This window comes from Lutjanus erythropterus, chromosome 14 (genome assembly GCF_056507025.1).
Source record: "Lutjanus erythropterus isolate fLutEry1 chromosome 14, fLutEry1.hap2, whole genome shotgun sequence".
Taxonomy (NCBI): Eukaryota; Metazoa; Chordata; class Actinopteri; order Lutjaniformes; family Lutjanidae; genus Lutjanus; species Lutjanus erythropterus.
The window spans coordinates 15,874,742-15,902,568 of record NC_139330.1 but is presented as its reverse complement, the minus strand read 5'-3'; the positions used below and the strand labels follow the sequence as shown (position 1 = coordinate 15,902,568).

Here is a 27,827-nt window from a genome sequence, read left to right as displayed (position 1 = left end):
TCTGCTTCTCATTAGCTGTCATGTCCTAATGAGTCCAGTTCTGCTCATACTATATCACGGGCTGCATACTGTACATCTGAAAGACTTGTGAGCTCGTTTGTGTGTGTGTGTGTGTGTGTGTGTGAGAAAGAGGAACACACCACTGTGCCCCAACACACTTCCTAACTGCTACCTACCGCTGCTCTGCCGTTGCCATGGATACAGTGCCCTCTCTCCCCCTCTCTCCTCTCTGTCGGTGGGTATGGAGGGATGGGGCTGGAGAGGAGTGAGGAGAGGAGAAGTGGCTCTGGCTGCTGCCTCTGCGTCATATTCATACCAGTGCAGCTGAGAGCTGCCCCCCCTCCTCTTTTCCCCTCCTCCTCCTCCTTCCTTCCTTCCTTCCCTCCTTCCTTCCTTCTCATCATCCAATTTGCACACTGCTAGATCCCCCCTCCATTTGTGTCTCCTATCTGCATCTGCTCATCACAGTCTCCCTCCTTCTCTCTGTCTCCCTGCGTGCTGGCGCAGCTTGGTTTCCTCTGCGTGGCTGACCCAGGCGGACTTTTTCGAGCGAGCGTGGGTGCAGAAGAAAGACAAAGGTAAGCGCTGAGATGGAGGATGTTTAAGAGTGTTTGTCTGTGTGAGAGAGTGTGGAGAAAAGAAAAAGAGAGGAGGGGAGGGGGGCGCAGAACAGCTGCAAGACAAAAGACTGAGAGGTAAGCAGTGATGGCATGAACTCACCTGAGATAACAAGTGTGCCACCAGGAGGCTTTAAAACATTTTGTTGGAAATTTAGGACGAAACAAGGCTGTCAGCGCATGTGAGCAAGTGTTTGTCTGCTGTCAGAGGACAACATACTAAGAGTGTTTTAGTAGATCTGTCTGTGAGGCACTTTGCTGTCTGTCACATAATGTTATGGAAGTGCTGCTGCTGCATGTTCTCACAGTTGAGAGAAGGAGGCAAACAGAGGGGGAACTTCATTATTCACAGAGAGCTTTTTGAGCGATGTGTGTGGATGTGTTGACAGAGCGGGAATATCTGTATCTGCAAGAGTAGAGTGGAAGAGAGGAGAAGAGAGCATGCCTGACAGTGCAGTCAGTGGTGAAGTGCTCAGCTTCAAAGCCTAATCGCTCCTGGAAACAGAAGCCATTTCCCAAATCACATTCATGCACACCCCTCCTCTGTTTCTCCTCTCTTCTGTTTCTCTCTCTTGCAGCGTTGGGGATGCCTCTCTCTGTCTCTGATATCTGCCTTTGTTCAGAGTTCACCATTTTACAGTAGCAGAATCTTCTGTAAATGTCAAACCCGCAGATCGCGACCTACAAGGCGCACAAAGGAGCGAATGGTGACAGAATAGCAGCGAGAGATGAGAGAGACAGACCTTGTTGTAGCAGAGAGAGACAAAAAGTGTGTGAAGGGGAAATGAAAAGACGGGGGAGAAGACAAGTAACGGGAAAAGAAGAGGAGGCCCGCAGGGTTCTTCATTGTGTCTCGGTCCTGAGAACAGTGTCTGACACCGTGTATGACATTTAACTGTGATGCCTGTGCCAGTGCGCTGGTGTGTGGGGAATGTGCCTGTCAGCTTCCGTTTCAGTGGAGACAGTTGTTTGTCTTTTGTTAGTATATTGGCTGTGAGTGACAGACAACAGAGATCTGAGGTTTGTTAAACTAGGCTTCAACTCACTCAGGGGGCTTCCTTAGTGCAGGAGATACATGGATATACAAGACCAGTGGTTTGATGTAAAACACACAGGCCTATCAGAGGAACCAAAGTACGCCGTCATACACACAATCTGTCATGTTACACGTGTGTTCAATCGAATGTATTTTAAACAAGACGTAATCAACACTGTTAATTGTATAAAAGTGGACACTGAACATTTTTTTATTCAATTTAACAACGTTCAAGTTTGACTTTATATCACTACCACTTTGACTGACAGAAGCTGGACATAATTTTACTCATTATTTTTAGGCATTGCAGCCATTTATTATCTTACTTTTAGCCAAGTATTTTAACTGTTTATCTATCACATTTACCTACTTCATCTGTTTATTTATCACTCTAGCTTCTCCATCATATTTACCTATTTATTTAATTTGTTTATCCATCATATTTAACAATCTGTTTCCATGTATTCATTACTCTTGAGCTATTTCAACCATTTATTCAATATTTTTGAGCTAACCATTTCAACCATTTATCCATTACTTTTCAGCTCTTTCAACCAGTTATTCATGACTTTTTTGATAATTATTTCAACCATTTATCCATTACATTTTAGCTAGCTATTTCAACTATTTATCTAGTACTTAACTATTTACCTTTCAGAACTGTTTAGACTTCTCCGCCCTCTAGCTAACTAGTTTCCACACTCTCTCCTTTGCAGCATTCACTCTTTCAGGTGTTACAGCTGACTCAATATGTGGATATATTTTTTAATTTAATCATAATTTCTATTCTGTCAAATTAGTTTAGCTACTCTACAATCTTCCCAAGTACCCCCTGGCAACTCTACCTCCTGGGGTACAAGCACCACTTTTTTGGAATTACTTTAGATTGTACTGTTTGTTTGTATTTTTCGCTGTCAGCTAAGACTGAAGTTGTACTTTCCGTAAACATATTTCTAGTTTTACTTTCATTCAGTCACAAAGACTCAATGATACAGCTCAGTCTGTTATCCATCTGACAGGATCAGGTACACGAGCAACAAAGACATCCAGCTCATGGGAGTCAGTTATGTGCTCGTGTGTTTGTGTAGCGAAGTGTGAGATTATGAGATTATTGGCTCGGAGAACGGAGCCAAGAGAAGTTATGGGATGAACGGGAAGGGAAACCAGAGGCGTGGAGGAGGGAAAGGAAATGAAACAAAATCACATCAAGCCATGTCAAGCTGAGAAAGGTCAAGGTAATATCAACAGGGTGAGGAGATTAAATTGACAGAGTGTGGTAAGATTAAAAAAAAACGAGAAAAGAGAGAGAAAAGAGGCAGGGGCTGCCGGGCAAACAGTCTGCAGTCGAGTCAGACTGTTTACATGCAGCTCCTGTTGGATGTGAGCGTGTGCACATTTGTACACGCACGCTCTTCCTGCCTCCCATGGGTCTCCAGTGTCCCTGCACTCCAGGTGGGCTTTGCATTTTTAATCGATACTGTCTGTAGTGATTAACACCAGTCTTCTCTCGGCAGCAGAAAAACAGAAGGAAGGAGCGGGGAAGGAGACAGAAAGAGAGATGGAAATCTGTCATACACGAGGCAGGGTGTGTGAGTGAGTGTGTGTCTGTGTGTGTGCATGTGTGTGTGTGTTTGTTTGGCAGTAATGACCCTCTGCCTCTGGGCTCCTACTGAGTATGTTTATCTCCCACAGCAGCACAGGGCAAAAATGGACGATGCATCACTGCCACACACACACACCTTGTGCATTTTCTCCTTTTCCTCTCCTTTGCTCTAATTGCCTCCCTCCTGTATTCTCCCTCACACACACACACACACATGCACACACACACACAGTCCCTCGCTTCATTCCATATTACTTACTCCAGTCTCACACACTGTAAAGGCTCTTTCTTCCTATTTCACTCCCCTCTCATTTTCCCTCCCACTTGTGTTGCAATATGCCTATTAATGATGCAGCTAGAGCACCACTGCCAACTTCCTGCCTCTGACAGAGGGAGAGGAGTGTAGTTGTGGTGTACATGCCCTGCTTTGTACCACTCCCTCTAATCTCTCCACCCCTCTCTGTCCGTGTTGTTTTTCCTCAGAGTTAGCCCATGCGAGCGGCGTGTGGACTGAGTGCAGCTGTTTTGTCGCGAGCAGAGCCCAACATGTGAGAAGATGTCTGTTGGAGGTTGTGCTTGTCCCGGTGAGTGCCTGCTCTTTCTCTCTCCGCCTCTCTTCTCCCTCTTTCTGTGCTCAGTGGTGCTGTCAGAGAGATGACTTATGTAAAAGTGCTGCAAAGCCGCCTAGGGCCAGCTGTGTGAGTTTGTGTGTGCACGCATGTGTCTGTGTCGGTGAAACCAATGCTACACTCTTAACACATGTCCTAAAACAAGGTTATAGACTGAGGCTACCACACTTTAGGATTGAGTTGTTCAGCAGACCCTCTCAGTCACGCTAGCTTGCTGTGCAGCAGATCAATGGCTCTTTGAGTTTTGCCACATACACAGACAGTGAGATATCAATAAGTACTTCTCTTTACTCTTTTTCTCAGCTTTATCTGACAACTGCAAGTCTGCTTCCTGAATATTTGTGCTCTTATATGTCTAGAAGAGTTGGTGGAAACCACTGCTCACTGTCACAGGAATTGTTTTTCATATTTTTCCCATGAGATGAAAGTACTTTGATTTGCTTACTGCAAAATGGTTTAAAGAGATAGTTTTGATGTAGGGTTTATGAGGTACTTATTGACAGTCAGTTTATTTGCTAAAGAAGATGCCGGTCTGCACACCCCCACTTTTGAGAAGCAGAGGGGAGCACCAGCATGGAAGCTAAGCAATTTACTGCTGTAGACAGGGTCAGCATCAAAAGGCACTTAAGCTACTTAAAAAGGTCAACCTAAAAAAATCAATATCAGTTTAAGTGTGTGCTATATTTAGAATATTTCCACAGCTTTTTTTTTTTTTTTTTTTACAGGAAACTGCTGTTATATAAGCCAAATATCGCTCTGCCCAAACCAACCAAACTCCATAGGCAAAATCATTAATAGTGCCTCAGTCTGTTAGTTAGTGTGTGTGTGTGTTATTGTGTAACTTTGGTGTTGTGAAAGGAGAGTTAAGATTTGCCAAAGTCACACAATGGTACAAACAAACTGACAGATTGAGGCAAAGGTAGACCAGCAGTTCCTGTGTTCTGTGAGGTAAAATGACTGATTTTGCCTATGAAGTTTGGTTGCTTTAACATTCAATATAAACTGTTTTTATTTTGTGTGTGTTGCTGACCCTGTCTGCAGCAGCTCATTGCTTAGCTTGCATACTGTTGCCCCTGTCTGTTTCTTCAAACTGGGGACGTGCTATCTATCTAACTTTCCTTTTAAAGCTGGTCTGTCTTGATGAGTTTAACTAATGAATGCACTAAGATCTATGATTTGAGTTTGAGTTTAGCTGCTGTTGGATATTAGACAGAACTTTGTCACTGTGACTTTGCACTTTCATTTTTTATGCTTGGCTTTGCTTTTCCTGCAGTCAAAATTCTTGAGCTTTAAATAAAGGTTACATAAAATATGGTTTACAGCCATTATCATGGTGTCTTATGGGTACTCATTTTCCACACTCTGTTCTTGTGCTCCTGTGTCAGAGCAAGAGGAAGGAAATCTACTGTCTGAGTCTGTCTGCACATGTCAGTTTTGGGCGACCAAACTGTTTTGGCAGTTTTTATCAGTAGATCTTATAATCTGTTCTCTCCCATAGAGTGTCTGATCCTTTTGTGACTTTGGAGCAATTTCTCTTTAACGGTTCCCCCGGTGAGTGCGGGCGAGCTACAGAGACGGTTGCCTTGTGCACAGTGAAAGCCTCACAGCGCCAGGGGACGGGCTCCGTGCAGCACAAGGGAGCAAGTAACAGATAGAAATTGAATCGTAGCATCTGCTCAGGGGGATCTCAGAGAGGACAGATTGAATTAGGGTGTCAGTATCGTTTTAATGGGGCTGTTCTGATTCATTGGTAGTCGGCTATCAGATGGAATAAAATTAGAGAGGCCTCTGCTTGATGTTCTCTTCTCAGATCTTTTCTCCTCTCTACTATCTTGCTTCCTCACTTCTCTCCTGTAGTTTTCCAGCAGTATCTCTGCCTCCTTCGCTCCCTCTGTTGACAGACTTCACTGTGCAGCAAAAACTTTTAATGACATCCACATGTTTTTGAAGGATGTACAGAGAACGAGGTTGAAACCAGAGAGAACTGCCATGTACTCTATACTCTGAGAAATACGGGTTCCAAAAGGGTTCTTCCTGAAGGCCTGAGGTTCTACCCAGAATAATTTCCTTCTGAAAAACCCTGTTTTAAAGAAAGGGTTTGTCAAGAGTTTTTTTTTAAGAATGAGGGTTCCACTAAGACCATTTTTATCCCAAAGAACACTTTTTTGGAAGAAAGAGCTCTTCAACAATTGTTGAGGTCTTTGAAGAACTTTTTAAACAAAGTTTTTTTTGTACCATCATATAAGAGGGTTCTTGGCTGAAACCCCTGGCTCAGTTCTAGATAAAAGCCTTGGAATACAAAAAGGTTCTCTGTAGAACCCCCTTCGTGTGTTCTAGATAAGACCCTTGGAATACAAAAAGGGTCTTGGAAGAACCCATTGGTGGGTTCTAGATAAAACCCTTGGAATATGAAAAGGTTCTCTGTAGAACCTCCTCAGTGTGTTCTAGATAAAACCCCTTGAATATAAAAAGGTTCTCAGTAGAACTCCCTGGATGGGTTCTTGTTGGCACCCTGAGAAGATGGAATGGTTCTGGATAAAACCCCCAGAGAAGGTTCTGGGTGAAACCATTACATCATAGAAGGACTCTCTGCAGAACCTCTCAAAGGGCTTTCTGGGTGATACCTGCACAGATGGTTTGGGGTATAACCCTTTATGTTGGGTTCTAGGTAGAACTCTCTGAAAGGGCTCCAAGTGGAACCTTTATAAAAGGTTCTAACAGGAACCAAAAAGAGTTCTCCTATGGGGACAAGGTGAAGAACCCTTTATGGTTCTAGTCAGTGCCTTTACTTCTAAGAGTGTACATGTTGTGCACGACATTCAGACACTCGCAGGTTCACACATGCAGGCATGCGTGCAGATGTGCAGCGTGCAGACACACACACTCTCACACTCGTACACCTTCGTGATGAGCCTGCTGGGACAAGTTTCTGCTGGTGGATCTCTCAGATAACCACAAAGCAACATTGATCAACAGCAGTTTGCAGTTTCCCTCTCGCTCTCTGTGTGTACACTGTAAATCATTATATTTGAAGGCTGGTTTGTTTACATTCTTCTATGATGGCGGATGGAAGATCCTCCCCATCCTTTGTGCGTGAATCTGCATTGGAAAACAAATTCTCTCTTATTCTAACATCACTTACTCTTTTCATCTGGTCTTTGTTTTGTTATTGGGTCAGAGTATTATAGAACAGAGGAATCTGAACGGAGCGTGTTTGCATGTGACAGAATATCAGCCATAATAAAGGAGAGACTTCATTGACAACTCTGTGACATCCTGCTGTTGTTGTGACTTTGCTGTGAATCAGCCTTTTTAAGGCTTTGTTCCCCGCATGAAGGAGATCCGTCCTAACACAGTGGAGCCAATCACATCCTTTGTTCAGACTAAATGGTAAAAATAGATTGCCTGTGAGCTGAAGATACCCCCCCTCCACTCTCACATGCACCCACTCAAGCATGCGCTCCCCTCTGCTCACCCATCTCACTCTAACCCCCTCCCTCCCATTTCTGCCTTCCTCATCTCACTCTCTCCCCCTCTCCCTCTCTGTCACTCCCGCATCCCTCGCTCGCTGCCTTTTGCAGTAACAGTGCTGTTACCTCATGCAGAAAGTCACATGGCTCCTGATTGGAGAAAAGTGACTTAAAGCAGAGCCAAGATGGCAGCCAAACAGCCAGGGCTTTTTTGATTACCGTTACACAACAACACGACTGGCTCCGCTTTATCTCGCTGCACTGAAAACCTGCGTCTCTCTTTCTTTTCCTCCTCACTTCTTCCCTTCTCCTCCTCATCCCCTCCTCTACCTACCCGAGTGAGTCTCTCAGATCTTGTTTGCTAGATCAAAATGGCTGTGTGTGCAGAGCAGAGGCAGAGAGAAAGAAGGAATGCGTGGGAGACAGAGATGCTAGGGAGTCAGAGAGATGGAGGGGGGGGGGGGGGGGGGGGGGGTGCAGAGAGGAGACGAGCTGTAGTGATGTCACATCTGCTGCAGGCCGACAGGATGGCAGAGGAAAGCTGCCATGTGCCACACAGCCAGGAGGAGGAGGAGGATGGGGAGAAAACTAAATGTGTGGGAAGGAAGAAATGATTTTTCTATCAAAGCACACCTTTATTTGTGAGAGATGTGCAAGCTGCAGAGTCTTTAAAACATGAAAGCGGGTTTGGTGCTGAGGTGACAGTGCTCAGATCGTAACAGAGCTGTGCTGAAAACAAAAGGTACGAGGACAGCCGCAGAGTTGTTTGAAAGCTGCGTGCTGCATATCTGTGCCACCTGTGTATTTGCTAGTGTTGTGTAAATATAGCATCCAAACCATCAGCCGGATTAATATTTATTTTTCATAAGGATTTATAAATGGATCTTGAATTAACCAGCCTGTTTGCACTACTGGTTGGTGTCAGAGATGAATTGTGCAAACACCCTAAGAATGGCACTCTGTAGATAAAGTTTAAGCAAATCAGGGCAAATGTTGACATTTTGAGGCTGTCAAAGGGACTGCAGCCATAAAAGCTGGACAAGTGTCTCCCTAAACTGAGAATCAACACTTGAATTGATGATGTCAGCAGGTGGAGGTGGAGTTGGTGGAGTTTACTTGGATTTAGCGACTGACTCATCAGGCTTATAGAGTTAGATGTGACATTAAAACCAATGTTATTTGGACTTCATGTTGCGAATTAGACAAAGAGTTGACATTCCAGTAAATTCAAGTGCTGTGTCATAGTTGTTTCATTATTCACAATCTGTGGAGCAGCTCCAAGATGAGTCTCTAAATAACATCATCACTGCAGTCTGTTTCCCTGTTGTTCATCTTAAGAACAGACATTAAAAAAGAGTTGTGCAGCAAGATGAGAGATGACTTGTGGACACTTTTGTTTTATATTCAGACCCAAAGAAAGACAGAGTGTAATGTTCCCAGTTAAGACAGAGTGCCTTGTGGATTAAACAAAACACAACCGAGTAGAAACCTGAAAACACAGCATCCCACAGTGTCAGTAACAGTTATGTAAGCTGATTGATTCAGTAATATGTATGTTAATTCTTTTTAGGACTAAATTTAATGTTAGTTAGCTTAAAGTTTGTATGGACTCAGGGCACGTTGCCTTGCTTTGTTAACATATTGTTCAATTTGAAGGAGCTGAACTCACAGTGAACATCTCCTCCTTTGCAAAGATAATTGATTTCTTATTACTCATTAATAGACACCAGCTCATACAGCGAACATTTAACAAAATTCTGTTTTAACTTTAGCTCCATGTAAAGTGAATAAACATGATGCTTCCCAGATAGTGCTCATCTGCCTTAACGATGCAGTTTCCACATGTTTACTGCTGATTTATTTACTGACTGACACATGACAGCCAATTTGGCAGACACATAATGACGCATCAACAATGATTTATGGATTCATTTTTATGTGCCAGTAACACAGTCTCTGGCTAGATCAGTGGTTCTCAACCTGTTCAAGCTGTGACCCCCCCAGAATGATCAGGATAGTGTTTGGGACCCCAACAAAAACTCCATATTGCAGAAAGTCAGGGTGATATTTCTGAAGCTTAGTGGGAGCTCTGGGCTCTTTTGGAAATGCAGACGCCTTATGTTTCTCAGTTGATGGTGCTGCTGATGGTGGTGTTGAAGCCCGGACTCCATACTTGTTCCATGAGATTGCTACCAAAACTAGCTACAGCTTCTTGGTTTAGTATGATACTGTATCCAATTGTGTGTCCAATCAGAGCACATTGCACACATTGCAAACAAACTAAATAAAATCTATTCTAATGCAAATTATATCACTGGTACAGGCAATGCAATGTAAAACACACTCCCCACTCTTAAATATGTCCCGCATTTCCCATCATGCTTTCTGGGCCAAATAGTTTGTTGAGTGTGTATTTCATGTTACAAAATGAAAATGTCACTTTTTAATAATGTTTGCATCTGTTTTGAACACAGTGCTTTATGTCGGTAATTGTCATTTTTGTTCTGGTTTATAGTTTTAACCATTAGTGAAGTGGCTGTTACATTCCTTGAGGTCAGCTCGAGGGGTCTGGTGAGCTGACAATGCTGAGAGCTACATTCTGGCTTTAAATCTGTGCTACTTGCCACAATATTTTATTTTTTCTTCCATAACCATCTGGCGAGCCCTGGAAATTATCTTGTGACCCCCTCTGGGATCCTTACCACCAGGTTGAGAACCACTGGCCTAGATGACTAAAGTAAACTATTTTTTATACTTAGAAACATTGTAGAAGCGAGTTTGGGTGATACATTTTTTTTCAGTCAAACCAACAGTCTAAACTGCACAAGACCGATTCTCCATGACGTACTTAAAGAATCACCTAATTCTGCCTGGATTCAGATCAGTGACCTCTGTCATTGCAAGCCTCCACAGCAGCAACCCTCACATAACCAGCCTTCTGTTGTTATCCTTCAATTTATCTAGAACACATGCTGTTTAACTTCCTCCTGTCAAGCCACAGTAGCATCCTCTTGGGTGCAGTCTGTGTTCATTCTGTCTGCTGCCTTGTTGCTATCACTACCAGTCAGGTGTCACAAGTTTCCCTGACAGTTCTGTGCTTCCACTGTGGCGTTTAGAAAAGCAGAAACAGGAATCTGAACATGCTGTTCACCACAGCGCTGTCTTCAGCTTTCCTCACCGCTGCTTCACTCGCTCTGTCAGAAGTTTGTGCACAGACACAAAAACGTTTGACAGTTTTGGAAAATGTTTCCAAGGCATGTTTACATGAGTCCTGTGTAAAGTCAGTTTAAACCTGTTTACAGTAGGGCTGCAACTAACAATAATTTTCATTGTGGATTCATTTGTCAATTATAACATTTGGGTTGTTTTATTTATTAGCGGTTATCAAATAACAACAAAGACTAAAATTAATTGCCATGTTTAATCCAGGGCTGCAATGTCTATAAAATGTCAGAAAATGATGAAAAATGTTGATCATTGTTTCCCAAAGCCCAGGATGACATTCTCAAATGTCTTGTTTAGTCTGCAACCCAAATATATTCAGTTAACTGTAATAGAGGAGAAAAGAAACCAGAAAATCTTCACATTTAAGAAGCTGAAGTCAGAGTTTTTTTCTTTCTTTTTTTCTTAAAAAATTACTCAAACTTCTCAATCAATTATCAACATAGTTGGCAATTCATTTAATTGCTGACAAATAATTGATTAATTGTTGCAGCTCTAGCTTTCAGCTCACCTCAGTTTCTTTATCAAGGTCAGTTTATTCAAGTGTAAAATTGTACTAACGTTTGATTAATGAATAAAATAATTAAAATGAGATCTATGTTCTGTATAAAAGGCCACATTATTATTTTCCATGACTATGCATGGAAGGCATTCCAGTGTGAAAGTTACAGCATAGAGTTCACCACATGTAAAGTGGTCTTAGGAGCTGGGGATCTATAAATACATGAGGGTACATCAGATCTTGTGTAGTACAAGACCACTTTTCCGGTGACTAAATTAGGACTTCTCGGGTATATGACTGTCATATTCTGATTAAGCCTTTAATGTTATCACTGCCTGCCAGACCTACTTGCCAGGTACTCTGTGTGTCTGTGTACTAAATGTGATTCTTGCTGAATACAGATGAAATAGGATTTCAATTCACAGGACTGAAACACTCCTACGATCCCATATTTTGTGAAACCCATAATCCACACTTCCATTTAGTCCACTTTATTAGTTTTATGTAATAGTAATGCAGATGTCTTAAAATAAAATTCACTATTGTGCATGTAAAAGTTATTTATTTTCATATTTTCTAATCAAGGAGGAGATGAATAAAGCCAAATATTTAACAACATGATACAAAAAAATCTGTTTTAGTTTTTACTTTCATACCTTATGTTAGTTGTGAATAATTTACACTATAAACTCCTGCATAAAGTTCATTCTTTTGTGTCATATACTCAGGGTTGTTACTGTACACAAATTGCATGGACATTTTTGTAACTAGTAACATTATCCATTTGTATTACAAAACAAATGTAATCTAATCTGAATATTTTGAATTATGTTTAGATGACCTCAAAATCAAAGTATTACACCTTGTACTAAAAAAATGGAGCTCCACAATATTCTTTTCTCTCTTTAAATATCTCAAAATTTTTTTTAATGAAAATAAAATGCATTTTTGAAAAGGGTTCTTTGTTTTCCTGCTGGATGCACAACAAAGTGAAACACTTTTGTGAGACACCCTTTTCAGTTAATAGGTTAATGCAGAATTGGGGAAAAAAAAGTCAAATAAATTTAAAATTGCCATATTTGAAAGATCAGAATGTAATCAAGTAATCCTTGACAATGTAACTGTAATCTCATTACTATTATTTTTGTAATCTAATTATGTAATCCCCACTACATGTGATCTATTACCACCCACCCCTGTCTATTTTATTCTGAAGCATGAGGAAGATGTTTTCAGCATTTGCCAGCAGAGGGAGATGGTGTCCTATCACATCTCTCCTCATGTCAGTCAATCAACACTGAACAGACAGCACTTAAGATCTGAGCCTGAGTTTTAACAAAAGGCTTTCTTTTATTCCCTCCTGTGGTGGTTTTATAATTATGTTCTATTGTAACTTCAAAAGCAACACTAAGGTACACTTGTAGCTCACCCGGCAGAGCGTGCGCCCCGTGTATCAAGGCTGAGTCCTGTTGGATTCTAGTCCACGGCTCTTTGCTGCATGTCATCCCCTCAGCTGACCTAACGGTAAAAAAAAGCATAAAGAAAGAGAGAAAAAAGAGATTTTGATCTTTTTTCTAGAATTAACCGAGCAATTCAGGATTTCCATTTTAGCTGAACAACATCCTGGTTCTAGGAATAGGTTACAGCTGTGAAAGGAACAATCTGATAAGATGAACAATTTAAAGAAATATCCTCCAGCTGTTGGTAAGACATGAAACTCCAGGTCGAAGCAGTGATGTGGATTGCTAAATTTTGTTTAAATGATGACAATTGATCTCAAGCTGCAGTATGTCTCTGCTCTGTGTTTATTCTCTCAGTGAAAAACATTTTTTCACTTCTCTCATCTGCACTTCATCCTTATATAATTCTACTAACTGACTGGCAGCTCAAGTGAAAGCCTCAACAAATTGAGCTTTAAAGGCACTTTGAGACCACAAAAGGTTCTCCGGCCTTCAAATATATTACTTGTAAACATGAGAGTGGTTATTGATTAAAAGTGAGGCAGCAGATTATACCCTTACATAATCTGAGGGTATGCCAGGCTCGGGACTGTGGTCGAAAGGATTTGAGTCATCAGGGAAGTCAGTCATTTTTCTTAAGCCTTGAATTAAACAGCCTGTTTGGGTAACTAGTTATTGTCACAGGTTTGCTGAATAGTGTAAACAGAATGTCTGAATCACACTCCAGGTATTTAATGAACAGTATGTGCATCAAGGCATTTTATTTTCTCATTTTGTGATCATTAAAATCTGGATGTACTGTACATGACTGGACGACCAGTTCCAGCAGCCCTGGCAAAATTATTTCACCATCAATTTATTCTACATGACTGATTTTTAAATTAGGTTTCAATGCCCCCATCATGCAAAGATTTTATACATGCACCAGATCAGAAAAATACTCTCAGATACTGCAGTTTTACAGAATATAATCACCTGTTTTTGAGTTTCCAACTCAAAAAATCATCTGTTTTTTTAAACTTTATATTTTAAATCCAGCTTTTAATTATTCCTCCAGGAATGTATTGAGATATATTAGGGTCTATGGAACATATTTCAAAAATTAGATTAAATGTGCAAATTAAAATGACAAATGATACTTGATTAAGTTCCTACAATAAAAATTAACAAGATAAGATGAAACACTGTAAGATAAAATGTTCTTCACACTGTCCTGCATACTTAAGTCTGCATGTTGACTGAAGATTGTTCCACCACCACATCCTAATACAGACTTTCTTGAATGCAAGCCAACTTGTGGAACCTGGAGAACAAGCCAGTCCTGTGAGTGAATGTTGTGGGTCCCAGAGTTTCTGTAATACAGTAGTACAGTAGATATGTAATGTGCTCTTCATGTTTAAATTTTATGTCCCACTCCTAACAGACATGGGTGGCATTTAACTTTATTGCACGCGATTACATTTTAATGAATGTATTTATCACAAGCAATAAATCTAAGAGCAAAATGATAAGTTGTATCTAATGGCATCATGTCCGCAGTAGTGGAAAGTAACTAAGCTACATTTTAAGCAAGAACTGTACTTAAAGGGATAATTAATAAGTCGGTCTGTATGAGGAACCAATTCTTTAACTTACCGTCTGATAGCAAGGTAAAGTTGTGAAAATATTTTAAGTATAGTGCACACTTTAAGCTACTACAAGGAGTTTTTAATCACTTATAAAACAGTTATATATTATTACTGATGCCACTATATGACCTACATAAGTTAAGAAGACCATATGTGAGAAGACTAGCTATTTCTGTAATGTCATTCTTAATGGCTACCACCAGCTCAGAGCCTCCCTAAAATCAGATGAAAGGGGTCTTCGTTTAAATTTTCATAGCCAAAGTTAAAAAAAGCAGAGGGAGATTGTTCTTTGCAACATGCTGCAACATTACAGCGATGTACATATTAATGCATCAATAATAACAATAATAATTTTTCAGTAATGTAGTACATATTGTCTGGAAATGGACCATTCAGCATAATTAATACTTTTAGTTTCGTACTTTAAGTGTATTCTGAGACCACTTGGTTTGGACTTGTAGAGTTGGAGTGGAGTGGTAGAGAATTGGACTAAGCTGCACGCAAATGCTGCAGACTTGAATAATATTATTTTAACCATCATTAATAAGTGTGTTAAGGGGCAAAGCAAGAGTTCCTCTCAAAAGTGGGGGTGCAAGATTAGTGACAGGAAAGAGGAGGGCTGGCAGGAAATTTTCTATTTAATTAACACCTGAAAGTGCCATTTCCTGCAATGTAGAGCCTCCACTCTCGACCAATAAAGCTGCACTTTCTTTAAGCCTGGTTTCCATTGCACTATTATATCTAGAAATATTAGTTTTTCATTGTGTTTGGTATAGATCAAATTCTGTCTTGGTGTAAAGGTAAAGCATGCATAATATATTTCTCTGGTCTCTTTCTGTCCTCCAGGAGTCTGCACTTTTTAGAAACTTGTGCTTGTTTGCAGTGTTACTTTTTTTATTCACACACACACAGCCAAACAGGTATCTCCCCCCAAAAAGTTACTGCGTTACGATGTGGGACATTGTACAGCTTTCCCTAAAGATTTACCATTTATACATTACCCCATACAGGAAGTGTTCTTGAACATTTCAGGGTTAGACTGTTTGTGTGAGAGGGGTTAATGGGGACACACCTTGTACCAGTCTGGGGTCCACTGATGCTCACATGGGTCCTGGACAAGACAAATTGGGGCCCCTGTCAGGGCCTGTGTTTGTCCCGGGCGGTGTGTGAGTCGGGATGGGCGGAGGAGCCTGGAGGAGGCGGGGTCTTTGTTTGTTCGTGTCTCGGCTGCTGCCAGGAACAAAGGGTCCTGTAGTAATAGTAGATAGGTACCACCGTCCCCTACACAAATGACATTTAAAACATACAGTTAGGGATTGCAGATTGACAGGAACCGGGGAAACTTGCTGGATTTTCTTACTTTCCGTCGCTTGCCGTCTTGTTTGGGATCGCAGGACTGCATTATCAACGGTCGGAGCTGGAGCTCTCACCATCCAGCCGCTCCGGCTAGCAGCGAGGCTAGCAGGCTAAACACCGAGCGGAGGTGTTGAGCAACACCGCGTTTCGGTGGACCTTTCTCTGCAGGTAACTCAGACTTATAGGCATGAGACTTAATCAGCGCCACTGGCTTACGATAAATCGCTAAAACTGGTCGTAAACAAGCACGGTAATTTGTACGTGGATGGCGGTGATAACGGGAGTTTAGCAACTGGCTAACGTTAACAGTTTTGCTATGGCAAGGGAACCCTACATTTGTGTAAATCTCGCGATATTTGTAATTGCTTTTCCTTCTCTGTGCACGTTGTCTAGATTAATTATCTTTAATAATATTTAGAGATTGCGGTCAAATTGTACTCAGGTTTACAGGCAGAGAATTTTTAGTTATGTTTAGGAAAATATGGTTTGGACTTAAATTGCCACTCTCGCGAGATCTTTCGCGGAACTGGCGTTCCCTTGTAAAAACGACTGCTGTCCTCTGCAAACGGTTAATGAATGCGGCCCTGCGGTTCAGTTTACGCCTGCTCCTGTGTGTGCGTGTGCGTGTTAAAGTAAATAGTGGCTCATTTTTAAATATCCACTGTGCATGTCCACAGATCGAGCAATAAGTTGATACCAGTTAGCAGTACAAGTATGCGTCTACACACATTGCTTTGGATGTTTTATTGGCTGGGGGCCAGCCTTTGGATGCAGCTCTATTGTTTGCAGTGAACAGTTCGGGCGGACTAAACTGCACCAAAGTCTCATTATTTAAAGTTAGCCTTTGTTTGAGTGGTTATGCATAACGAGTTCCCATCTGATCTTAATTAGATCCCCCTTTTAATGGATGCTGGAGTAGTTCATTTCTATTTGTCAGCTGTACCATCAGTAACTCAGGATGCTTCTCTGTTCATGTCTTTCACTAAGACGTTATGTCTCGCCCGTGAAATTGTCATTATAAAGCTACATGCTTCTGTTACAGTGGGTTCTGCTGACTGGGGGCTCTTTTTTAGGGGGTGTATTGGTGTTTATATGAGGTGAGAATAAGATGTGTGTCAGCATTTTTGCAGAATCTATGTTTCAGGGTGTTTGTTTTATATTTAAGAACATAAGACATCTACTTTGATTTTTTGCATGAGGGTTTGTTTTGCACAATGTGCAATAGATTGGAAATTATCGTATGAAGTAGGACAGCACAATTAATTGAGCCATTATTGAAACTGCGGAGTGCAATATTCAAATTGCAGAGGCTGCAGTTTTTGATAAAGGTAAACTGTGTGAGAAAACAGCATTATAATGAAGCACTGTAGTGCTGCAGTTAAAATGAAGATTTGGATGCAAAAATTGTCATTCCCACTAATTGTGAATCACATCACAATCACAATATCTGTCAAAAATAATCACAATATGATTTTTTGTACTAGAGATGTAAGTGAAACAATGATCTTTATTAAGTTATAAATCATAAGTTAAAGTGCTTCTACTTTCCTTCTTTCATGGAATAAAATAAAAGTAGCTAGCCATGACCAAAGTGTGTGCAGAAAATTGGCACAAAAGTACATTTGTGTGTATGTACAGTTGCAAAACAATACAGCAGTCAGTAGCAGTCCTTTTATAAAATAAAATAATAACCATGTAATATCACGGTATATATCACTCCAGTTCAGTATTTAGGCATTTTGTTATTGCAGTATTTGATATTTTGTTACGTCCCTATTTTTTGCTATAGCATGCAGCCCTGATGTGAAGTTGAATGATGTCTGGGGCTAATGGCTGGTGGTTTTGGGGCTGGTTTGCCTATAGGTCAGAGGTAATACATAGAGAGCTATTGTTGTGTGCTCCTTAGCAGGTTCACCCCTCTAGTAATGGGGAGGAGAAGATGACCTGCCATGACTCTCTGGTGTATACTGAATCAAGGAAGAAAGGGTGAGAGTAAATAAAGGAGGAGTTGTAGCTGTTCAAAGAGGACAGACAGATCAGAGTTCACAGAGGCATGCTTAACCCAAATGCATACCTTTATTTCTCAATTTGTATTTGTCTTGACTTTAACCTCCACCATTTGTGGCGTAGTCAGCCTGTGAAAAGATTAAAAAATGCGGCTTAGTTAGGTTTGATCCTGCATGAGAGTGGCCCATGTTGGATGTCGGTGTTTCTCCCCCTGCTGGTTTTAATTTGGTACAATCGCCATTTTATATGCCAAGCTGACAGTGACCGACTGTTGTGCATAAATTGCAACGAAGTCAAAGTAACAAATTGACTTGATGCTGCCTTCAGGTACTGTTAAGTATACCAGATTCACAAGCAGGGTACATATAAACAACATTACCAAGGGGGCAGATACAGGAACAGTCATGATTTTCTTTTATGAATGTATCACCACCATAACTGTATATTAAATTCCCCCAGTTCACTTCACAGTTGTTTGTATCTGTGCTAAAAAAAAAGTAGGCTAACTGTGGTGTGGTTGTGATGGACCAGTCTGGGTCAGATTTCCAGGGCTTGTTTTTCTCAGATATCCCAGTCCGTGACTGCCTGCTTGAGTTTAAAATGTCTCTGGTCAGACCTAATTGCATGCAGCCGCTGTCTGTCTGTGTGAGGTCTCCTCAAGTAGAGATACAGAATAGATGTTTTCTCAGGACCCTGAATTGTTTGAGCATGAATGGCTTATCTGGGCAGACAAGGGTTAACAACAGCCAGGGTAGCTGCTAGTGGGGGGATGGGTAGCAGAGGCAACTAAAGGGGGAGAGACGCACACACACCCACACACACACACACACACACACACACAGTGCAGCTCATGGTTGGGATCTCACGGGGCTGTATGAAGAGAAGAGGGTTCCCTAGAATGTTTCGGATGGTACAGGAACACAAAGAACATGCCAGAGTCGTCCTCCTCTGCTTGTATCCCCCAATTTCATTGATTGTTTTCTGTCAGATTTCTTCAGGCTAATAAATATTGCTGCATTTCCCCCTCCTGATGATTTGTTTTCTTGTCCATTTACCAGATTGAAGATGCATTAGATAATGAAAGCAGCAGGAAATTGTTTTGGCAGCGTGTTTTTATTTGACTAAATCTCAACAAAATCATCCAACATTAGATTACTTAGATGATGCTGTGATTTGAATGAGCTAAATCTAAAGTAATCTAAATCTCCTCTAAATCTCTGCTCTTTTTTTCCTCTCCTCCTCTGCTGTGTGCTTGTGCGCAGGCTGTTCGTCAAAGTCATTCAAGCTGTACTCTCCTAAGGAGCCCCCCAACGGCGGCAGCTTTCCCCCATTCCACCCAGGCGCTATGCTGGACAGAGATGTGGGGTAGGTCTGGGTTATAGTGTCAGGAGAACATGGGATTTTCTTATTAGTTTCCTGATGTCTCCTTTTTATTTCTTGGCTACTGTAACTTTTGTTATTATTGCATTGGAATTTGTTTTCTTGACCTAAATATTCAGTATTTATTTATTTGCATTATTTCTCTTGTTTACAGCTTATGCAGCATAGAGCTTGTAGGCCTGTGTAGACATACATACTTATACTCACATCTATTCTTTTCACTTACTTGTGTAAATTTCAGTCCCAGCCATTATTCATCATTCTTTGCCTTGATTTGGTCAGCTTATTTTGTCTTTGTTTATTTTCCTTGTACACATAGTTGGTCAATAAAGCCAAATCTACTTCTGAGGTTCACTGAAGAATACAACATGTCCATTTTTAGATGTTGATTACTTTTATAAATAATTATCTACATTGATGTTTTATGGCTTATATTTTTGTCTTTTCTTAGCACATTGTTCAAATTGCAGTATTTGATCACCCCATCTTTGATAGTGATATCAGATAAAATCAAATGAAAGTTGACCACACAGAAGCAAATGTGGCCTGAAAAGGCAAAAATAGAGAAAAGGCAACATTCAGCTTAATTAAAAGTGACAGACTTAAGTCAGATGTCACATTAAACATGCAGTGATGCTCCCGTTATGTATATTAAAAGTATTTGTTTGAGGCATTTGCTGAATAGTTCAACTGTATATCTGTACTGCCCTTAATTTTAACTGTTATGATTTCAAGGTGAGGAATTTGCTCGACTTGTACTCTGTAATAGTTTTTCACAATCATTCATGCAAACAAGAAATCCAAAAATAACTCGATGAATAAATTACATTAATTAAAATAAATATGATCATCTCAAATGAAACTCATTGTTGTATTTGTCATTCATAGTTCGATAAGCCCTTTGTTGACTCCCTTACTTAATGCTTTATAAAAGATGTACTGCAGATGTAAATGTTTCACAGTCATTCATTTATTTGGTGACCCAAATAAAATCTGCTGTGACCCAAACTGCAGGTGCACAATCATATGGACGGTCATAGTAAGGATTAAAATTATATAAAATACTGGTGTGATCAACAGTTTTCTTTACTGTGAACAAAAAATAGATAATAAACAAGAAACCTATTTTACAGTGAGTAGAACACTACTAATATTTTGTATTCTTTTGAACCTTGAAAGTGCTTGAATTTGACTCTATTAAAAAGCTGTATGAACCCTGCATGTTAGTCGTGTCAGATAGGCTAAACAAGGCCTTGAAATAAATAGTTGGCTCTTAACCATGTTTTTCAAGGTTTAGAGGTCATGGCATTTAATACATTTTCCATATACTGTAGTATTAAAAGCATATGTGCTTGCTCTTACTTATGTTCTTTGAAAATGGTTACTGATTTTTGCATTTTTCATCCCTCCTAGGCCTACACCCATGTACCCCCCATCATACATGGAGCCTGGAATGGGGTGAGTACACTAAAGCTTGAAGAGTGAATTTACAGATGTGCTTTGTCCTACCTTAGAAGTAAATTATAAAGCAATAAAGCTGGGTGCTTTCTATTCCTGTTAAAAATGTAGGTATTAAATTTGCCTGTAATTAATTTATATTTGAGACTGCCCTTGGCTCGTACTAATTATTTACACTATGGGTGTGCAAAAGGCACTGAGGCAGCTCTAACAGAGTGCAGAGTGTTGAATTCCACTGTTTTCTGTTTCAGGAGACCCACACCGTATGGGAACCAGACAGATTACAGGATATACGAGCTGAACAAAAGGCTACAGAATTGGACAGAGGTGAGAGTCGCATCACCGTTCACCCAGAGAGTAATTAGAACTCGACCCCAAACTGTTGCTGCACAAAAACACAGCGTCGGTGTTTCATTTTCATGATGTTTTTTAATTACAGCTCATATTCTGCAGCTCTTGTGAACTACTTATTGCTGCCACATTTTCAGATTTTCCCCTTCCAGCTGCTGTTTATGTGTAGCTAACCATGCTAGGGATTTTGTGGGAAATTAAGCCCGAGAACTCACTGACTTCATTTACATTCAGGCTCTAATAGGATTATCTGATCAACCTGGCTAAAACGTAATTGGAGTGCCAACTGTTTATATGCCTGAGCGCACAGCTGAGTGGATGTTATGAGCCATGCCAAGCCATTTATGAGGCTGTCGGTGTGCATGCTACAACAAATACATGCACACTAACCTCTGTACATCTGAGGTATTTTTTACTACTCTACTGACCAGACTGTAGGGAAGAAGAGTGCAAGAGTTGTAAAAGTGGTAAATTTGAGGAAACCAGAAATTCTGCTTCTTCTTTTTGAGTGGTTTTAGTACATTCGTTATGTTTGTTTACATATATTCTTGAATGTAACTTCCTCACCTCTTCATAGCAAGTACATCCTCTACTCTTTCTGATAATATAGTATTTTAATGGAAAACACTGCATTTATTCTGTGTCCTCTTCTTGTATTTTGACTTGAATGCTAGGTTTTATGTAATTGTGAATATATGAACAAGTAAGTTGTCTTGAAGCATTTTAACAAAGCTATGGTAGCAGATTTTAATCTTTCATTCTCTTTATTTTCTAGGACTGTGACAATCTCTGGTGGGATGCCTTCACCACAGAGTTTTTTGAGGATGACGCCATGCTCACTATCACATTCTGTCTGGAAGATGGACCCAAACGATACAGTAAGTTTTTTAAAGACAATGCTGATGCTTATTTGTGTTTTCAAGTTTTAATTGTGACATACAGCAGGTTTGTCCCAGTAGTGGGTGTTCAGGCTTATACCAATTACAATACTTGCCCATCATCAAAGCAATACTTAGTCTAAAAGTGTCTACTGCATACAGAAGCACCAGAGTCACCCTGGATTTCAAGCGTACTTTAAATAGTGAATATTCACATCCTGACTCAAGGTTGCTCGACACTTGGATATGGTTGTACAGAGACTGAAATCCACTGGAAGGACACTTATATCAACCCTCAAGCTAGCCTTGACAACATAACAACCAGCATGTGCTCAGCGTTTGTGTTACTTTACAGCTCGTCTGTGGACGTCAGCTACAGTTGTTGCAGTTGTTGTGGGAGATATTTGACAGACCTGGCAACTCGAAACGTAATAATGAACCCACTATCAAAGTCCGGCTGCACAGTTAATTGAAATCCCAATATGACTAAATGCAATATCCAAACCTCAGAAGGTGTGGCATCCCTAATGTACACTTCATGGTGATAGATCCCATCTTCAAAATTCCATATTTTTTATCTTGGTATTTTATCTGTCTCTCAAGTTTACTTGAGAAGACAAGGTTTGGCATATAACTATTAGTAGCATTATTTATATCCTATGTTCTGTTCTTAATTTAATCCTTTTCATGGCTCTGTCAGGTTCTGTAGTTCTGTTCCCACCCACTTTCCCTGTGTGGGTGAAGTCAAATATAGTTTTGTCATCTTCAACTATATTATTAATTGATACAGTTTTCTGTTTTGTCTGCAGCCATCGGCAGGACGTTGATTCCACGATACTTTCGAAGTATTTTTGAGGGGGGCGCCACCGAGCTGTTCTATGTTTTGAAGCACCCAAAGGAGTCCTTCCACAGTAACTTTGTGTCTCTCGACTGTGACCAGTGCACCATGGTGACCCAGAACGGCAAACCTATGTTCACACAGGTACAGTTCCTGTCACACTGGATGAAAAATGTGCAGCCATCCCTCTACTCTGGTGCTGCAACTTTTATCTTTCTCCTGTGGTTAAGGTTTGTGTGGAGGGCCGGCTCTACTTAGAGTTCATGTTTGATGACATGATGAGGATCAAGACGTGGCACTTCAGCATCAGACAACACAGAGAGGTCCTACCCAGGAGCATTTTGGCTATGCATGTGAGTGCCAGACTAAAAAAAAAAACACATGCTCCCACTCAAATGCACATACTGTATATGCACTTCTTTATCTCACATTTTTAACCCAATCATGCAGGATCCCCAGATGCTCGATCAGCTGGCTAAAAATATCACCAGATGTGGGTTGTCCAACTCCACGCTCAACTACCTCCGTGTAAGCAAATTTTGATTTTGGCCAGTTATTTAATTAATCTCAACTACACATGCAACTGCTTGATAACTCTCCCACATATCGCTTTGGTTCTTCTCTTTATCTTTCCTAAAGCTATGTGTGATATTGGAGCCCATGCAAGAGTTGATGTCCAGGCATAAGACCTACAGCTTGAGTCCCAGAGACTGTCTGAAGACCTGCCTCTTCCAGAAGTGGCAAAGAATGGTAGCACCTCCAGGTAACAAACAAACAGTGGCATTCATTGCTACAGCTGCAACAAGATTATTTTCATTATCAGTTAATCTGCTGATTCTTTTAATGATTGATGAATCCTGGGTCTCTCAAAGTCTGAGACTGTCGGTCAATCATAAGCAATAATTGGGGATGGAACTGAAAAAAATGTCATGCATCCCTACTAGAAACAACTGATTTATAGAGATTGAAATATTTGATTATCAAACATGTATTGTCCCCTTGTCCACCTGCAGCTGAGCCAGCCAGACAAGCTCCGAACAAGCGGCGGAAAAGGAAGGTGTCCGGCGGAAGCACCGTGAGCTCCGGCGGAGGCAGCAATAACAACAGCAACAGCAAAAAGAAGAGTCCAGCCAACAGCTTTTCACTCTCCAGCCAGGTACCTGTAAGCATTACATCTACTTGACTTGAGTCTGCACCTCCCAACTTCAGCTGAGCAAGGCATGGGAGGATAGGATAGAGGGGTGGAGGGGCAGGAAAGGACAAGGAGGTTAGAAAGTTACTTGTGGGTGTAGGGGGTGGTAGCTGGGGTTGTAATTGTGTTGAGGAGTAGGTGAGAGTAGAGATAGCTTCGGGAGGTGGGGTTTGGTGAGGGGATAGGGGCTGATATCTGTAATTCTACTGAGGATGAGTAGATTTAGTTAGCAGACCCCCTGATGTGAACCAGTGATGGGCAGTCCCTGGTCCCCTGGGGCCACAGGTTTATGGGTTTATGTAGTGGAGGTACAAGTGACCTCCATTTCTAAATAATGCTTGATATATTCTGGGGTAGGGTTACCTTGCTCTGATCTCCAGTGGGACAGTCAGGTTTTCTCTCTAAATCCACTGTACAATCTTGGTTTTAGAGTTACCACTAAGTCTATTAGAGCACATGATTCACACAGCACTGCTGTTTTTGCTTACTTGGTTGCTTGATTGAGCGAACGAGACCCGAGGTGGAATGAAAACCCCCCCCTGATGCAGCACTCAAGGATCAGGGATGCCCACTACTGGCCAGTAAGGAGGGCCCCTCGACCCTGGTTCTTGGAACAAGGGCAGGGAGTCAGGACCACATGGACTGACAACACATTGTCCAGTTGTGATTGGGTTCAGACTGAGAAGACACTCAGGATTTTAACACTCAGGATTGTTTGGTCCCTAAAACGTAGCTTTAAAAATCAATTACAATACATTTAATCAGTTAAAAGTCATTAGTAACGCTGGAATTGATCGCACCTAGACTGCAGGCTAAAAACTCGTCCGTGCAGCCAGTCATTCCGCGCACCCCCCTGTATTATGGGGATAATATGTACCGGCCCTTGCTGTCCCCTTTAGGACGTGATGATGGTGGGAGAGCCCACTCTGATGGGAGGGGAGTTTGGTGACGAGGACGAGCGTCTGATCACGCGGCTGGAGAACACGCAGTTCGATGGGGCGAATGGCCTGGAGGATGAGGACAGTTTCAACAGCTCGCCCGCACTGGGGGCACACTCGCCCTGGAACAACAAGGCACCCTCCAGTCAGGAGAGCAAGAATGACAACTCCCAGTCATCCCAGTAGAGCGCTGCGATCCCAGCAAGCCCCCCTTTTTTCAGTGCTTAAAACCAACTGGGATCCACCTGAGCCAACAACACTAGCGAGAGGAGTCAGGGAGGGTGGCCTCGTGCACTTGTGTTCAATTAATTTTTGTTTGTTTTGTTCCGTTATGTTCTTTTTTAAAACGACAGGAGAGGTTAGGGAAAAGGACAATAGCTGATGAACTGGTAACGCTCTGAAGGACAGTGTCAGCAGAATCCCACTCGCTCCCTCACATTGTTGCACATGATCAGTGGTGCTCAGCCTTGGCCCTTGTCTGCTCGGCTCCAGTCAGTCCTCTTAGAGGTGTGGTGAGACTGGCGGTGTGTGTGCATGTGTGTTTTACCCCCCATCATCGCTCACCACCACAGCGTTTGAGCCAGAGTTGGCGTGTCCTGTTGTCAGTCAGTGGGTTCTTGTTCCAACCTCGGGTCTCTCTCGGGCGTGCGTGCTCCTTGACAACGCACCTCGTGGTTTCTGTTGTGCTCATGTCACAGGGAAGAAATGCTTAGCTTTCCTTTAACTTATTTTTGTTGCAGGCTGCAGAAAACTGTGTGCACTCTTAGTATCAAAAATTCAACGTCCGGTTTTTAAAAACTCAATCATTTGTTTTTGTAGGACCTGGTTGGAACAAAAACCTGTACAGTGCCGGAGCTTGAGGACCGGAGTTGAGAACCACTACGCTAAATCTTAAACACCACACAAACACTGACACACACACACACACACACACACACACTCTCTCACTCTCACTCTCTCACACAGACACACACACACACAGACCAATTTACACACTAACACACACACACACACACACACACACACACACTCTCACCTACACCTACAGCATAAAACATTGAGGTACTGGAGAGAGGTGGTACGCAGCATGTCTGGACCAGAGCACCAGACGCTACAGACATGTGTTTTCATTTTCTATGTTTTAGACTTGTTTTGAATTTTTTTTATTTTTGTAAACAATTTCTAAAAAATAAAACAGACAAGCAAGCAAACAAAAACACCCCAGAATATTCTTTGCACTGTTTTCCACTATTAACTCCAATCTATTTTTCTTATGAATTGACGGTGTGTTTTGTTTTCTTTTCTATTATTGCTAATGTAAGAACTGTAAAACATCTGAAACCTGCAGTATATTAATGTATAAGTATTGCTGTTAGATCATTCTTATTGTGATGGTAATAACTTTCATGTAAGTCTGTGCTTGATATAACGTCATCCATCTGTGTCAGACACCACACTGTCACCAGGTCCATTGGCTTCAGTGCTAGAAAACGGGTTGGGGAGAGAACGAGGCTAGTGTTTAAATACTGTGCTACATCTTGTTTGATGCGAGTCCAAAGCAGCACACTGGAAACCACTTTCCCCACTAAAAGTTCCATCCAGCGCCTGGTTCGGATCTGTTGATTGTCATTTGCAGAACTGTTTGCTTTGTCTTGAAATCTCTATCTGGGGGTCCTCTCTTCAGAGAACATAGAAAACACAGAAAACTTCTCAAATTTGCTACTCAAAAATATTTTAAAAACAAGTTTTGACAGGATTGTAAAATAAGAAAAAAAAAGACTTTTGTATTAACTTAAGTTTCCCAGAAATGTTTTTAATCACAATTAAGAAAGCTGCAGACCAAGGAGCTACATGTAAAGATTCTTTAGATATTGATTACACTGTGCTGTTTTATGTTTTATGAAGAATCATTTTGTTGGCTTTACTCCTCATGTTTGTGTCTGTGCTTGTATATTTTTAGGTAGTAATTTCTGTAAAAGTTATTCTATGTATTCCTCCCTAGAACTATGAGAAACTCAATCTAATGTAAAGAGATGAAAAAGCCTCTTAAAAGTTTTTTTAAACGTGATTTTTAATGGTACAATCACTGATAAAAGAATTTTGCCCTCATTTTAGCAAACTGTATTTATTTTTCTATGTACTGACACTCTGTTTAGGTCCAACCCACCTGTACAATACTCATGATTATATATGGAGGGGTTTGTTGGGCTGCTGAGTCACTTAATGCTAATAGAGGTCTTTCCATTACTTGTGTTTTGTTGACATGCGGCTCCCAGGTTATTCAGGCCTGTTTATTACAATGGTTCAGTATGTTCATATGAAAGAGATTTAATAGCCAGTTTCTTCTGTTGTAGGTCCCTGGTCTATCTCAAAACTTAACAGTTCCACTGAAAACCGATAAATTTCAAGAAAACGTTAATCATCCCTTTTCCTGTGAAGTTGTCATCCTCTGACTAAGAGTCTCAGATGCTGGAAATGTGCCACAATGGCGTCGACTTTAGTGAAATTTAAATAAAATTTGCCTAAAACTTTTGTTTGTAATTTATTTGATTGATGTTTTTCAGATACATTTCAAGTCTGATTAGTGAAAAATGCAAAATTGGTATTTCATTAATGATAAAATGTACCTGACCGTTGATTGGCTGCACATCGTGTTCTTGGAAAAACAGTTGTCATTGGGCTTGACTGGAAGCTGCTGTGTCAGTTTCCTGTTTGTGCTCATATGATGGACAGTATTGCCAAACTCATGGACTTCTGCTGCATTTGAGACAGTGTCAGGTCGAAATCTCCCAGTTGAAATTTTCCATTTCTGACCTCCAAGCATTCCAGGTGCACAATGCCTAAAGTAAACAAAAACCATGGCTGACCGTGGCAAAACTGTTCAGTTCCAATGGCACATGTGCTCTCAATTGAACCCTCAGCAGTGCAGCCTCCTTGCACAAACAACACAGAGGAGGAAAAATGTTACGTGAGACGTCAGACGCGACCGTACATTTTATCTTACGGAAATTAACATTTGAAATATATAAAGGCATCATTTACACGCAGAACAGGTTTTATTATACAATAGTATCGATTGTTTTAGACGTCCATGGGTTCTGCTGTTGTTGTGTGACGCCAGACAACGGCTTCTTCATGAAGTCGGGGCAGATGGATTTGCCAAGTAGGTTGGAAATTTATGAGTTCTGAGTTGTCTGGAATGCAGCACTAAACGCCACACAGATCTCAGCTGACAGTAATTTGCAGACTCTCCCAGCAGGGG

The 27,827-nt window shown here is 41.1% G+C and overlaps 1 protein-coding gene across 5 annotated transcripts; it reads left to right on the top strand.

Annotated features, from left to right (window-relative positions):
* The first annotated feature begins 439 nt into the window (after positions 1–439).
* Positions 440–27,097, top strand: ldb1a (LIM domain binding 1a). 5 transcript variants are annotated; one of them, XM_084735379.1, is made up of 12 exons: positions 440–578; positions 3,740–3,840; positions 18,793–18,895; positions 20,324–20,368; positions 20,620–20,695; positions 21,495–21,597; positions 22,407–22,579; positions 22,666–22,788; positions 22,886–22,963; positions 23,075–23,198; positions 23,449–23,591; positions 24,527–25,005. In XM_084735379.1, the coding sequence occupies exons 2-12, from the start codon at positions 3,813–3,815 to the stop codon at positions 24,749–24,751; spliced, it is 1,221 nt and encodes a 406-aa protein (XP_084591505.1). In that variant the 5' UTR covers positions 440–578; positions 3,740–3,812; the 3' UTR covers positions 24,752–25,005. The 5 variants fall into 5 exon arrangements, with proteins under 5 accessions (XP_084591505.1, XP_084591503.1, XP_084591507.1 ...); XM_084735377.1 differs by having other exon boundaries at positions 23,449–23,597; XM_084735381.1 differs by lacking the exon at positions 24,527–25,005 and adding an exon at positions 25,385–27,097 and having other exon boundaries at positions 445–578; positions 23,449–23,597.
* Positions 27,098–27,827: the final 730 nt, after the last annotated feature.

Excerpts from the sequence above, each read along its gene's own strand:
- ldb1a (XM_084735377.1), top strand. The coding sequence starts at position 3,813 with ATGTCTGTTGGAGGTTGTGCTTGTCCCG. Across the intron at positions 20,369-20,619 it reads TACATGGAGCCTGGAATGGG|GAGACCCACACCGTATGGGA; the intron begins GTGAGTACACTA and ends TTTCTGTTTCAG. Across the intron at positions 21,598-22,406 it reads AGATGGACCCAAACGATACA|CCATCGGCAGGACGTTGATT; the intron begins GTAAGTTTTTTA and ends TTTTGTCTGCAG.